This window comes from Urocitellus parryii, chromosome 3 (assembly GCF_045843805.1).
Source record: "Urocitellus parryii isolate mUroPar1 chromosome 3, mUroPar1.hap1, whole genome shotgun sequence".
In the NCBI taxonomy this organism is placed as follows: Eukaryota; Metazoa; Chordata; class Mammalia; order Rodentia; family Sciuridae; genus Urocitellus; species Urocitellus parryii.
In genome coordinates, this window is record NC_135533.1 from 138,091,947 (window position 1) to 138,106,762 (window position 14,816).

Below are 14,816 nucleotides of genomic sequence, written 5' to 3' on the forward strand. Positions count from 1 at the left end.
CCCAAGGCCTTTCATATTCTAGGCAAGAGCTCTACCACTGAGTTACACCCAGTCTTCCAAGACCATTTTCTTTACTCTGGTAACAATGATGGATGGCATGAAGACAAGGATTTCCCATACTTAATCAAACAAGGCAGGAAAGGCAGTACTGTAAATAACATTTCTCATAATAAAACTTTTTGTGTATATGTATAAGGAAATGGAGAAGAAGTAATGTCAATAAAATGGACAATTGTGTGGAAACAAGTTTTACATTTATTAATCTCCACGAATTCAATTAGCTAGTGCTTAGTGTAATACTGTTTATCAGAGAAATGTGAGTTTATTTTAGCATAGTATTCTTAAATATAAGCTCTGACTCTGAATAAACTTACCAGTGGAGATGTGTTCTGTCCACTCTGGTTGTGTCTCATCCTTAGTTCTGTGCACAAATACCAGATGTAATTGACAGTGTAGAGAAATGAGGAAATGTAGAATATCTAGGTTAAAAATTAAAACAATGCATCACAACTGTCCCTCTCTTCCTTAAATTTATTTCATTCTTTTCCAATATGAGAATCCTACCTGCAGGCTTATTAGTAACATGCCATCTAGTATCCATATCATGTAAATCAATCACACCCAGGAATTCTACCCAGGCCTACTTAAAACATGCCCAACTTCTTTATTTTATCCTTTTGATTGTTCAGAAGAACCATAGGATTATCTACCTCTCTCCTCATCTAACTGTTCCACTTTCCTTTTTTTTTTTTTCAGTATTAAATACTGAAACTAGGGGTCTTGTGCATGATAGGCAAACACTCTGCCAATGAGTCACATCCCCAGCCCTATTTTGTATTTTATTTAGAGACAGGGTCTCACTGAGTTGTGTAGCACCTTGCCTTTGCTGAGGTTGGCTTTGAACTCAGGATTCTCCTGTCTCAGCCTCCCAAGCTGCTGGGATAACAGGTGTGCACCACTGTGCCCATCTCCATTACATTTTTAATTGAAAAAGCAATAAGGATTTCCATTTTTAATAGTTGTAGCTATAAAAGCCCATTTTTCATTACTATAACAACATTTCTAAGGTGGGCTACTTTTGAAGAAAAGAGATTTATTCTGGCTCATAGTTCTGGAGGTAAAGGGTCTAGGGATCACATTTGGCAATGATCCTCTTGGTGGCAGAATTCTGGGATGGCTAGGAGCAACACAGGAAGAGACAGGGAACACACATGTTTGCATCTGCATCACTCTTCCTTTACTTATAAAGCCAAACCATTTCTTAAAGGCCTCATCTCTAAATATCATACTCAAAGCCATGTGCAGTGACACATGCCTGTAATCCCAGAAACATGGGAAGCTGAGGCAAGAGGATTCCAAGTTCAATTGCTTAGTAAAGATCTAAGCAATTTAGCAAGATCCTGTCTCAAAATAAAAACGGAAAGGATTGGGGATGTGGCTCAGTAGTTACTAGCCCATGGGTCCAATCCCCAGTATCCCTTGTACCCTAAAAAAACCAGAGTATGCTTCTATCCTCTAACTATCTAGACAATATTTTCTCTACACTGTGAAGTACTAAAGCCACTGAACTGCTCATTTTAAAATGGTTAATTTTATGTTGTGTGAACTAAAACTAAAAACAATAATTTTTCAAATTTTATGCATCAAAGAATATTATCAAGAAAGTGAAAAGATCCTACTGCATGGGAAAAAGTACAATTTAAAAATCTTATATCTTGATAACAGTCTAGTATTCAGAATATATTTAAAAATATCATAAAACTCAACAAAAAAAACAATTAAAAAATGGATCAAGAACTTGAATAAACAAGCCAAACAAGGTATTCAAATGGCCAACAAACACAGGGAAAGATGTTCAACACTCCTAATCATTAGGAAATACAAATCAAATTGAATAATAAACAAACAAATAAATAGTGCTAGAGATATAAAGTGTCCCTGGGTTCAATCCTCAATCCTCCATACCCAAAACAAACAAACAAAAAGGAAATGAAATAAACATACACACAAGGAGATACAATGAGCACCGGAGAGGATGTGGAGAAGGAGGGATCTTAGTACATTGCTGGTGGGAATGTAAAATATTAGCTGAACTGCTGTTGGTCCTTCCTCAAATAGCTTAACATAGAATCACCAAATGATGCAGTCATTCCAGTTTGAAATGATGGAAAGGAACTGAAAAAAAAAAAAACTTTGGGCATGGTGGCACACGCCAGTAATCCCAGTAACTCAGGAAGATGAGGCAGGAAGATCACAAATTTGAGGTCAGCCTCAGCTACATAGTAAAGTAACTAGTAATTTAGCAAGACTCGCTCTCAAAAATAAAAAGGGCTAGAGATATATCTCAGTGGTAAAGCACCCCTGGATTAAATACCCAGTGCCCAAAATAAGATTTTTTGCTATGAACACATGTTCATAGCAGCAATGTGCACAATGATAAAAAGGTAGAAACAGATTAAATATCAATCAATGGATGGATCGGATGAATAAGTAAATAAACTGGTATACATATATGATGGAAATGTACATGTTAAAATGAAGATAAACTTTTAAAGCATTATCCTAAATCAAAGAATCCAGACACAAAAAGTCATGCCTATTCCAAGTCAATATTATTCCACTTATATATTAAATTTTCAGAAGAGGTAAATCCACAGGGACAAAAGGTAAATTTATAGTTGCCAGAGTTGGGGGGAGATGGGAGTAAGGAGCAACTGCAAATTGATAAGTCAGTCAGAGTCTCTCTCTCTGAGTCAGTCAGTGTGTCTGTCTCTCTCTCTCTCTACTAGGAATTGTACCTAGGGGCACTTTACTACTTGGCTACATCCTTAACTCTTATAAATTTTTCTTCTGAAACAGGATTTCAATAAATTGTCCAGGCTGGTCTTGAATTTACAATCTTCTTGACTTAGTCTTCTGAGTAGTTGGGATTATAGATGCACACTACCAAGCCTTGCAGTATTTCCTTTCTGAATGATGAAATTGTTTTAGAACTAGACAGAAGTGGTAACTGCACAACAATTTAAGGGGGAGACCAATATTAACAGCACCCAATGCAAACAATATACACCTTTAAATCAAATAGATCCTATTAAGGTATAATAAACAGAAATTATGTGTTCTGTTATTGTCTACAATATAAACAGTAAGTTTGCTAAAGGGTTTACCATTTCTAATGATGGACAATAAAGGAAGAAGTAGTGTAAGATGCGATGTTTATGAGGGAAAAGGAGAGTAGAGATAAAAATTTATAGTAAGATCAAAGGAGGAATTAATAGAGGTTGGCTATTAGTATGAGAAATGAGAAAGAGAATCCAGGGAGACAGGTAAGAGAAAAATATGTATAGATTTTTTAAAAAGTAAAAATATAAGGTATACAACAAAACTGTAATATACTATTCAGACATCCCATTCCTCAATAAATTGATGCATGAAAAACATTTGAATTCAAAGATGTGAGAGAGAGGAAAAGAGAGAAAGAGAGAGAGAGAGAGAGAGAGAGAGAGAGAGAGAGAGAGAGAGAGAGAGAAAGTCTTGGTGGAAAATTGAAGGATAGTTTCCATTGGCTTTTGAAAATTTTCTCAGCTTCCCTTCTCTGCCAATAGGTGGGGTTGTCTGAAGTTTGATGGTAGCTCCTGTCAAGTGAGTGCCCTCCAACAGATGAATGGATAAAGAAAATGTGGTACATATACACACGGAAAATTACTCAGCCTTAAAGAAAAATGAGCCAGGGATGGTGGCGCATGCCTGTAATCCCAGTGGTTTGGGAGGCTGAGGCAGTATGATTATGAGTTCAAAGACAGCCTCAGCAACTTAGTGAGGCCCTAAGCAACTCAGTGAGATCCTATCTTAAATAAAATACAAAATAGGGCTGGGGATGTGGTTCAGTGGTTGAATGAAATTATGGCATTTGCAGGTGAATGGATAGAACCAGGGAACATCATGCTAAGTGAAATATGCCAATCCCCCCAAAACCAAAGGCCAAATGTTTTCTCTGATCCACAGTGTATGTGTGGTGGGGGGAGTAGGAAAGAATGAAGGAACTTTGGATTGTGCAGAGGGAATGAGGGGAGGAGTAGGGCTATGGGGATGGGAAGGACAGTAGAATGAGACAGAAAAAACAAATTAGTTTATGAGGATAATTTCAGTTTAATTCTCCAGTATGAACATATAAATATGAACAGAGATACATAAAATATAGACATTATATTCTGTAAAACAAACAATATTCAATGCATCTAGAATTATATTTAACCTAAAATATATGCCATGTTAATATCTTGACCTCTTCCCAACTGTATTCAATATTTTTAAAAAATGTCTCTTTTATATGAAATATTTTAGAGCATAGTTCTCATGCCTCTATGTTAAAAACATACCTGTCATGTATATAACAGCATGTATTAGATGTAAACGTAACGTTCTATCTGTATGTTAATGTAATTTAAAATTATATGTAAACATAAATTTAAAATTTTTAAAAATTTAAATTTTTAAAAAATAAGAAAAATTTGGGCTGGGGATGTGGCTCAAGAGGTAGTGCACTCGCCTGGCATGCGTGCGGCCCGGGTTCGATCCTCAGCACCACATACCAACAAAGATGTTGTGTCCACCGAAAACAAAAAAATATTAAAAAATTCAAAAAAGAAAAATTTAACTTAAATAACTACACCTCAGTCTTTAATAGTCCAGACTGAAAACCACAATGGGAACCTCTTAAATCCAATAAAAACAATGAGTTTGATGTCTATTATCACAATGTTACCCTAACATGGGGGGAGGTTAAGGTTCTCAATGATACAAAATTGTATACTAATGAAACTTTCTCACTCCTATTAACAGCTCAGACACTAATAAACAATTCATAGGTATAGAACAACATACTGATTTCTTTCTCAATATTACCAATACAAACCATACCTCCAGAATTCCTGAAAACAATCTTATCCAACTCAGGTTTAGAAATATACTTTGCCAAAATATATGACACTAGCCAAAAGTTATAGTCTCCTCTGTGTGTAGATGAATACTTCTCAGGCATGAGACCCCAGGACAAACAAAATAGTTCCTGGCATCCACCTACAGACCCTGGGGACCTATGTATATAAACTGTATACATCAAGGCTTGGATTCAAGGACCCACAACTGTAGTACATCTTAGAGGAATAAGATTTGGCTTTTCATGTGGTGACCAGGTATACTCTGGCCACAAGGTAATTATGAGGTAATTATGCTATTGTGGCTACCCTCCCAGATATCCTCTATTATAATATCTCTCAAATGGCTACCTCAGGAACAATCCCTAATCTGAGATCCTTCCTACAATCATCACTCACTAGACAAACAGAACAACAAACTAAAAAAAAAATCTTATTAATATCTGATCTTAGCAAAATGGACTGGGGAGGACACAGCCATGACAATCCTATTTTAAAAAATGGGCTGGGGTTGTGGCTCAGCGGTAGAATGTTTGCCTAGCATATGTGAGGCCCTGGGTTCGATCCTTAGCACCATGTACAAATAAATAAAATAAAGGTATTGTATCCACCTACAACTGAAATACATATATACATATACATATACATATATATATATATATTTTTTAAAATCCTAATAAGAGAGAATCACAGCCTCTGGGACAGAAGTCCCCTGTGTTTCTCCTTGGCTAGCAAAGCAAAAAAACTTCATTTTTCCCTTTTTCTCAAAACTGTGTCCTCATCATTGGTTGACACTGAGGACAAGGACTGAGTTTTCAGTAACAAACTGGCACCGAAGAATGGGATCTGAGAACAGTCCCTACTCCAGCTTTCTTGGTCAGACCTGGTTCTCCAAGCAATTCCACTTCCAAGTTCAGGATGCAAGGTGGCTGGTAAAATTGTTGAGCCAACTGCTGGAGACTTAGAAGAAGGCTAGGTTTGCCTTGAGTCTAATCGGAGGAGCTATTCTTGTGAATAAAGGGAGAGACTGAGGGCTGTCCCAGCAGCTGCCCCTTTTGCTTTGGGGAACTCCCGCCTTCTCTCCCTGAATGGTACTGGTTGCTCCATCTTGGTCTACTTTGAGAAAAAAGAAACTGAATGCAGTAAAGTTCTGGAGACAATACTAGTCAGGCTGCACAACATGGATATTTAAAATCACTTTAAATGATTAAGATTAGATACACATAGAGGCCTTCATCTGTAATCCCAGCTACTCAGAAGGCTGAACCAGGAAAATCGTAAGTTTAAGGCCACTCTGAACATTTAGTGAGATAGTGTTTCAAAATTTTTTTAAAAAGGAGTGAGGTGGGGCTAGGGATGCAGCTCAGTGGTAAAGTGCTAGCTTAGCATGTACAAGGCCCTGGGTTCAATTCCTAGTAACTAACAACACATATATACTCATGCACAAAGGTTAACATCACAAATGTTATGTTTTATATATTTTATCCCAATTTTTTATAATTTATTTTTTAGTTATAGTTGGACGCAATACCTTTATTTCACTTATTTATTTTTACGTGGTGCTGAGGATCGAACCCAGGGCCATGTGCATATGAGGCGAGCACTCTACCGCTGAGCCACAATCCCAGCCCATATTTTATCCCAATTTTAAAAAAAATTTTAAATGCCAAGCTGGTCATGGTGGCACACGCCTGTAATCCCAGCAGCTCAGAAGGTTGAGACAGGAGGATCGCAAGTTCAAAGCCAGTAGCAACTTAGTGAGGTCCTAAGCAACTCAGTAAGAATATGTCTCTAAATAAAATTCAAAAAAGGGCTGTGGATGTAGCTTGGTGGTTGAACGAACCTGGGTTCAATCCTTGGTACCAAAATAAATAAATAAATAAACAAACAAACAAACAAATAAATACAAACCAAATGAACAAAATAAGCTATTGTGTTTAATCCCTCTGATTACAAATAAGAAATCTAAGAGAAATATAAAAAACGTACTTGAGTTTCTAAAAAGTAAAGAAAAACAGGTGGTTTGTGGAAGTCAAACTTAAGTGAAATACATAGAAGTGAATCTCCCAAATTTTTACACACCCCTCCACCCCATCAGACTGCCTCCAGTGTAAACCCTAGTCAAGACACCTAAAATTCTAATAAATACTCCCTTAGGACATGAGTCTTTTTTTTTTTTTTTTTTGGTACTAGGGATTTAACCCAGGAGTGCTTTACCACTGAGCCATACCCCATCCTTTTTTTTTTTCAGTTGTAGATGCACACAATATCTTTATTTATTTATCTTTATGTGGTGCGGATGATTAAACCAGTGCCTCATGCTTGAGAGGCAAGTGCTCTACAACTCCAGAGCTACAACCCCAGCCCTCCCCAGCCTTTTTTTTTTTTTAAATGTTTTATTTTTAGATAGGATCTTGCCAAGTTTCTTAGGGGTTCAGTAAGTTGCTGAGGCTGGGTTCAAATCTGTGATCCTCCTGTCTCAGCCTCCAAGTCACTAGTATTACAGATGTGTGCCACAGTATATGGCAGAAAGAGTTCCTTTTAGGCAGGAATGTATGGAAGGAATCCCACAAGTGAGAGAGTCAGAAAAGAGCATGCCTTAGTTTTGTGTGTGAATCCCACACAAGTTTCAAACTAACCCCTCTATCATGCATGTGTATGACAATACCAAATCAGCAAAGTCAAGGCTTACAGAATGAGATACAGTTAAAACACTTCCACATATGGTGATGTGAATTTATATTCTTGACCTAATCAGATTGAATGCCTACAAAACAAAAACACCAGCAATCTCCAGAAAGTTATAAAAGGACCCAGAGTATATGTCACACAGTACTCACAGTGTCTAAGATGCAATCCTAAATTACTTGATATACAATGAACAGGAAAATGTGACCCATTATCATGGGGAAAGACAATCAACAGACTAGAAGTGACCTGATATTGAAAATAATTTTTTTAAATTAAGTATTTTTAAAAGCAGTTACTACTCCATGAGGTCAAGGAAAACACATTGTAAATAATTTTGAGGGGTGCTGAAAATAGGAATGTTTGCTATCTTGAAATGTAGTGATGATTTCATGATGTTATGCATATATCAAAACTGATCAAATTGTACACCTTAAATACATATAATTTGGGGCTGGGGATGTGGCTCGAGCAGTAGCACGCTAGCCTGGCATGCACGCAGCCCGGGTTCGATCCTCAGCACCACATACAAAGATGTTGTATCTGCCGAAAACTAAAAAATAAACATTAAAAAATTATCTCTCTCTCCCTCTCTCTCTCTCTCTCTCACACACACACACACTCTCTCTTTAAAAAAAATACATATAATTTATTGTACATGTAGCTTAATACAGTTGTAAAAAAAAAAAAAGGTAAGTTTAGTCAAATCTACATCAAAAAAGATAGTGTTATTATTAATGGTCCAGGATTCTAATACAGGATTTTTAAATAATTTTTTAAAATTACAATATTATTTCTTTTTATGAAAAAATAATATGGCTTTAGTCTTAACTCATGAAATTATTAGCAGAATTGAGCAAAGTATGTCTCTAAGGCATTTTAAACTCATAAAATACAGGTAATATCAATGCATAAACTTCATACCATCAATTACATATTATAGGTTCAGTGTCCTTTATCTGAAATACCTGGGGATGTTTAGGATTCTGAAATTTTTCAGATTTTAGAATATTTCCACATATATAAGAAGATATGTTATGGACACACACAAGTCTAAACATGAAATTTGTTTGTTTCATATACACCTCTTATACAAGCTCAAAGGTAATTTTATACAAAAGTTTTACATGTTTGAATGTATCTGCATTTTTATTGCAAACTATCACATGAGGTGAGGTGTGGAATTTTCCACAGTTTCAGATTTTGGTGCATTTCAGATTTCTAAATTAGGGATGCTCAGCCTCCTACTAAATTGAAAGAAATCTCCTCTAATAATAAATTCTAGAAGAAATACCCAGCAATGGGTATACACTGCATTTTTAACCTCTACTTTTTTCACACTGTGAGTCTCAGAAATTATAAGGGTCATATACTAAGGGTACTATGCAGGTTACTGCATCGATAAAATCCATAGAAGGGGCTGGCGGAAAAGCTCAACAGCACAGTGCTGGCCTAGCATGCATGAGGCCTGGGTTTGATCTCCAGCACTTAAAAAAAAAAATCTTGAAAGTTACATATATGACCCATTATATGACTATCTGTAGTATTTTTGAAACCTGATGTGTATTATATTCCCATAATACAAAACCATGCAGTCATTTCAAAAGATGTTGTAGAAAAATATTCCATAACAGCTTAGGCCTATAATCCTAGCAACGTTTACTAAAGTGAAGAGATATATCATGCTCATGGGTTATAAGATGCAATATTATAAAAATGTCAGTTCTGGGGCTGGGGCTATGGCTCATCAGTAGAGCACTTGCCTAGGTTTGATTCTTGGCATCATATATAAACTTGCAATCCTCCTGCCTTAGCTTCCTAAGTCATTGGGATTCCAGGCATGTGCCACCATGCCTAGCTTATTTTATATATTTAAAAATATACGTTGAGGCCTGGGGTTGTGGCTCAGTGGTAGAGTGCTTGCCTAGCATATGTGAAGCACTGGGTTGCATATAAATAAGTAAATAAAATAAAGGTCCATCAACAATTAATAAAAATATTTAAACAAGTATATATATATATATATATTCAGAAAATAATCATAAGGATATATATTTAAAATATTAAAGCGTGATTATAGCTGGCTTATTTTTTAATTACCTAATCTACCCTTATGCTTCTCGGAATTGTCCAAAATTTCTATGATAAATAAATAGTTCTTTTTAGACAAAAAAGATAAAAGGTATTGTTTCAAAGTGTAACAATAAACAAATTGGTCTCCATTCCCATGATGGATCACTCTTGCTTCCTTTGCTTCCTACCCTGAGTGTGCCTTACTGTCAAGGTGCGGTCAGTCTAGTAATGCTTACCTGCCCAAGTGCTTGCAAGTTATAGCAGATAATGTCCTTATTGGCTATTAAAGTTCCATAGAGAAGTGCCTCAGTAAGCCAGCAAATTCCCAGGAGCAGGTCAGAGAAGCTCAGACAAAAAAGTGGCCTTATCTGTCAAAAGTCACAAAATTCTCATTTCAAGTAATGTAATTATGAGAACAATTAATTATTTTTACATTTTATGCTTCAAGTGGAAAATTGGATGTTAATTTGCCAGGGCATCAGTCATTGGTTGATCAAAGGGAATGAATGTCAAGGAAGACTCTAAATAGGAGTGCATTTTTAATCACAATATCTCAACCATACTGGACTTGAAGTACTCATGGATGGATTAGCACTGATCTTACTCCTAGGGACACTCCTTTCTCAGATATACAGGATTAAGTAAAGAATGGAAGATAAACAAATTCTGTGGTGAGATACACCACAAATGAACAACTGAAGAGCTCTAGATGTATAGCCAACAACTTCTAAAATTAGAAAATGAGATCATAGGCTAAGTGTTTAGGTGTGCAGTTGAGGACTTTAAAGAAAATGAAAATATGTTCCCTTTCAATTTCTGACCATGTTGATGAAGTTTGTCCCCTTACTTTTTTGTATCCTTTTCCTTTTAGCCTACCCATTCCCATTTATTTTAAAGTAATTTTGATTCATCTATGGGAAAAAATATAAAATATTTATTGAGAGACTAAAGAAAAAACTAAAGTGAAGTTTTTGCATCTTATAACTCATCATGCTCATGAGTTATAAGATGCAATATTATAAAAATGTCAGTTCTGGTGCTGGGGCTATGGCTCAGCAGTAGAGCACTTGCCTGGCATGTGGGAGGCACTGGGTTTGATTCTTGGCACCATATATGAATAAATAAAATAAAGATCTATCAACAACTAATAAAAATATTTTTTAAAAAATGACAGGGCATCAGTCATTTAAAAAAATGTGAGTTCTCCCTAAATTGATCTATGGATTAAATGCAATCACAATTAAATCTAAACTGATTTTGCTGTGGAACTTAACAAGCCAACTTAAATCTGATGCAGAAATATGAAATATCAAGATAACCAAGAAACTCTCAAAGAAAAAGGAGAAGTAAAACTTACTCCCATCACAACTTAAGATTTCATATATAACTAGAGTGCAGATACTGTGTATTAGCATAGGAATAGAAAAATTGACAAATAAGAAGAGAAATGTCAGCTCAAAACAAACCCAAGTATATATACATATGAATCTTACATATATTATAAAAGTGGATTTTTTATTTTTAAAAATATCTATTTTTTAGTTGTAGTTGAAGACAATTTCTTTTTTTATTTATCTTTATGTGGTGCTGAGGATCGAACCCCATGGCCTCGTACATGCTAGGTGAGTGCTCTACTGCTGAGCCACAACCCCAGCCCCCCAAAAGTGGCTTTTTCAATCAGTGGAGAAAAGAGTAGTCTTTTAAAAACATGATGCTAGAACAATTAGGTATCTACAAGGGAAGTAAATGAAATTGGACCCCCCCCTTTTTTTTTTGGTACCAGGGATTGAACTCAGGAGCACTCAAGCACTGAGCCACATCCCCAGCCCTATTTTGTATTTTATTTAAAGACAGGATCTCACTGAGTTGCTTAGCGCCTCGCTTTTGCTGAGGCTGGCTTTGAACTGGCGATCCTCCTGCCTCACCCTCCCCAGCTGGCAGGATGTGCCACCATGCCCTGCTTGGACCCCTACTTTATACCTCCTACTATACTCAAAAAATCAGTTTCAGATAGTACAAGACCTATATGTGAAAGGCAAAAAAAAAAAAAAAAAAAAAAAGGATGAAGCTATTTTTTAAATAATATAGGAGAATGCCTTCAACCTCTGATTAGTGAAATTTTCCTAAACAAAACACAAAAGGCTCTAAAAGAGAATTTAAAAATTCAGGGGGAGGGCCTGGTCTGTCAGCTCAAGGGCCTGCAGCTGACTGCTTGGACGGCACAGTGTTTCTATGGTAGAATGCTTGCCTCGCACGTGTGTGAGGCACTGGGTTGGATCCTCAGCACCACATAAAAATAAATAAACGAAATAAAGGTATTATCCATCTACAACTAAAAAAAAAATTTAAAAAATAGAATAAAGGTATTGTGTCCACCTAATACACACACACACACACACACACACATATATATATATATATAAAATTAAATTATAAATAAATAAAATTCAGGTGAATCCCAGAGGAAGATGGCAGAAGCAAGTTAGGCAACAGTCCTGATCTCCTCAAAACACAGAAAGGAGGCAGTGGAAGAAAGGCAGAATTGAGAGGTGGGTGACAAAATAAATGCTCTAAGACTCGATATTGGAGACCTGGAGAGACTGGAAGATAGGGTACCAGAGCAGAAAACAAACAGTGCCCTAACCACCTCCCAACCCTAAAATGGTGGATGAGAAGCAGGATAGGGGCATCAGAGAGAGAAGAGAGGGGAAGAAACACTCTCTTAAGCTTGCTCATTTAAAAATGGTTGAAAAGACAGACAAAACTAAAAGCACAACTGTATCAGAAGGCTCCTTAAAACAGCACAAACATGCACGCCTATGATCCCAGGAGCTCAGGAGGCTAAGGCAGTAGTATCCCAAGTTCAAATCCACCCTCAGCAAAACTGAGGCACTAAGCAACTCAGCGAGACCCTGTCTCTAAATAAAATACAAAATAGGGCTGGGGATGTAGTTCACTGTGGAATGAATGCCCCTGAATTTAGGCCCTGGTATTCTCGCTCCACCCACCCCCCACCCACCTCCCTACATACAAAAAAAAACAGCACAAACAGCTTAAAACCAAATTGTGAAAAGAAAGCTGGGGGTCTGCAGCCATCCTGTGGAGCCATTAGCCAACTAGTCACTCTCTTAAATTAGCACACTATTTTCCCATGCCTGACAGCTGCAAACTAAACCAGAGGGAAGTCCCCTGCAGTAGGACCTCTTAAATACCTGGCCAACAAGAACTTCTAGAAGAACCACAACTAGCTCTAAATTGCTGAAATTGCCCTCCCCAATCCTCCAATGCAAACAAGGGGAACACAGCAGGCTGGAGGGGACCTGGCTCACGGAAGTGTGCATCTAGCCCTGCTCAGTCTCTGTGACCCAGGCAAGGGCAAAAAGCTCTGCAGAGCTTCCTGTTGCTTGCTCAACTCAGACAGAGGCAACAAAGCTTTGGCCCCTAACAAAGGAAGGCAGATTCACCAGGCTTCCAACCACTGACACTGGGGGAAGGCACCATAGGAAGTCCAGGGATAGTCCCCAGGATCTGGATTGCAGGGTCAGGATCACAGGGCCTACCAGAAGGATAGTTGTCTGAATATACAGTGGCACAGAGACCCAACAGAAAGAGGCTGATATCAGCTTTAACAGGCACACTGCCTGAACTGTGATCATAACTGGCAAGTGACCAGGAATTATTTGAATATTTAAGAATCTTTGCATTGTACTAAGCAAGCAGAGGGAATCAACACACAACATTCACAACCTGGGCAGTGGAAACTAGAGTCCAGGTGAACCACTGAAGACTCTAAGTTATGGTATTTCAGAGAGCAGCATTGGCTGGGGGAATACTTCTGCACCACAGATCATGGGCGGAAGATCCACAGCCAGAGTTCCTGTACCCACATACAGGAACCAAGACCTTCACTACCATGAAAACCATCCAATAGAGGGTAATGGGTGCACAGTGACATATAGCAACCACAGTGACAAGCCAGAGCCTACATCCTGAAATACAAACACAGTAGAAACACTGTGCCATTCAAGCAAGCAGTCAGCTAAAGGCCCTTGAGCTGACAAACCAGAAACTGATGGAAGGACATTCATAACAAGTAGGAAATTGGTCCCCATCCCCCTGCAACTCAGGAGAGAACCACAGCCAAAAATTGATGGACATCTTTTAAATGTCCAAACACCAATGAAATCCAAATTCAACAAGAATTTTCTTCACCTAGATATTGTATACTATAAACAACTCTAAAGTCAACTTTGATCATATAAATAATTCCTTAATTTGAATAACTGTTAACCCAATAGCCAATATTGTACCTACAACCCATTTGAATGTATTTAATCTAGTGGTTTAAAGCATTAATTGGAATCAATCTTCCTATCTTTGTTTTCCCAGCTCTAGTTTATACCTGCTTCTCTACAACCTCAATTAATACCCATCCCTCTCTCTCTCTCCTTTCTATCTTGGTGTAAATTACCCTTTAATAGCTTCTTCCTCTCCTTTTTCCGATTCTATTTGCCCAATCTTATTCCTCCTTCTTTTGAGCCTTCACTTAAAGGTATAATAAGTTTACTAAATTTAACAATTAATTTTTTGACCTGTTCCAGAACTTTATTATAGGTTAAATGAATACGAGAAATAGCAGAGATCAACTGCAACAAGTTTTTGTTCCTATAATGAAGAATGAAGAATGAAGTCTGGCTCAGAAGTGACTACAGTAAATAGGGCTCAGGCTGATATTAGGATCAGCAGAGGTCACATGTTGAATTAAAATTTCATTATGTGTAGGTCTGCAATAGTGTTTCATTTTGGTTTTAATCTATATTTCCTTAATGACAAATGATGTAGAGCAGCTTTGTGTATGCTTTTTGCCTTTCACATGTCGTCTTTAGTGAAAGGTCTAAATAGATCTCAGCAGCTTTTGCCAATTTTACAAATTGGGTTGTGATTTCCTTATTGCTGAGCATTGACAGTTTGTTTATTATTTTTTACATATACTCTGGATGTAAGTCCATTAATAAACACATGTTTTGCAAATATTTTAAAAAAAAATTTCATTATGTGGATTTTCACATGACACAGAGCTCTTAAGAAAAAGAGGCTCACAAAGTAGTCCTTCACTTA

General features: G+C 37.1%; 1 protein-coding gene across 3 annotated transcripts in view; it reads right to left on the reverse strand.

The window, feature by feature from the left end:
• Window positions 1–14,816, reverse strand: part of Tmem116 (transmembrane protein 116) — a 41,346-nt gene that overhangs the window by 10,275 nt on the left and 16,255 nt on the right. For all 3 annotated transcript variants that reach the window (XM_077796113.1, XM_026386018.2, XM_026386016.2), the window contains 2 exons: window positions 9,935–10,066; window positions 375–479 (listed from right to left, as the gene is read on the reverse strand). In XM_077796113.1, coding sequence (XP_077652239.1) covers window positions 375–479; window positions 9,935–10,066 — 237 coding nt within the window. The remainder of the gene's footprint in view (window positions 1–374; window positions 480–9,934; window positions 10,067–14,816) is intronic.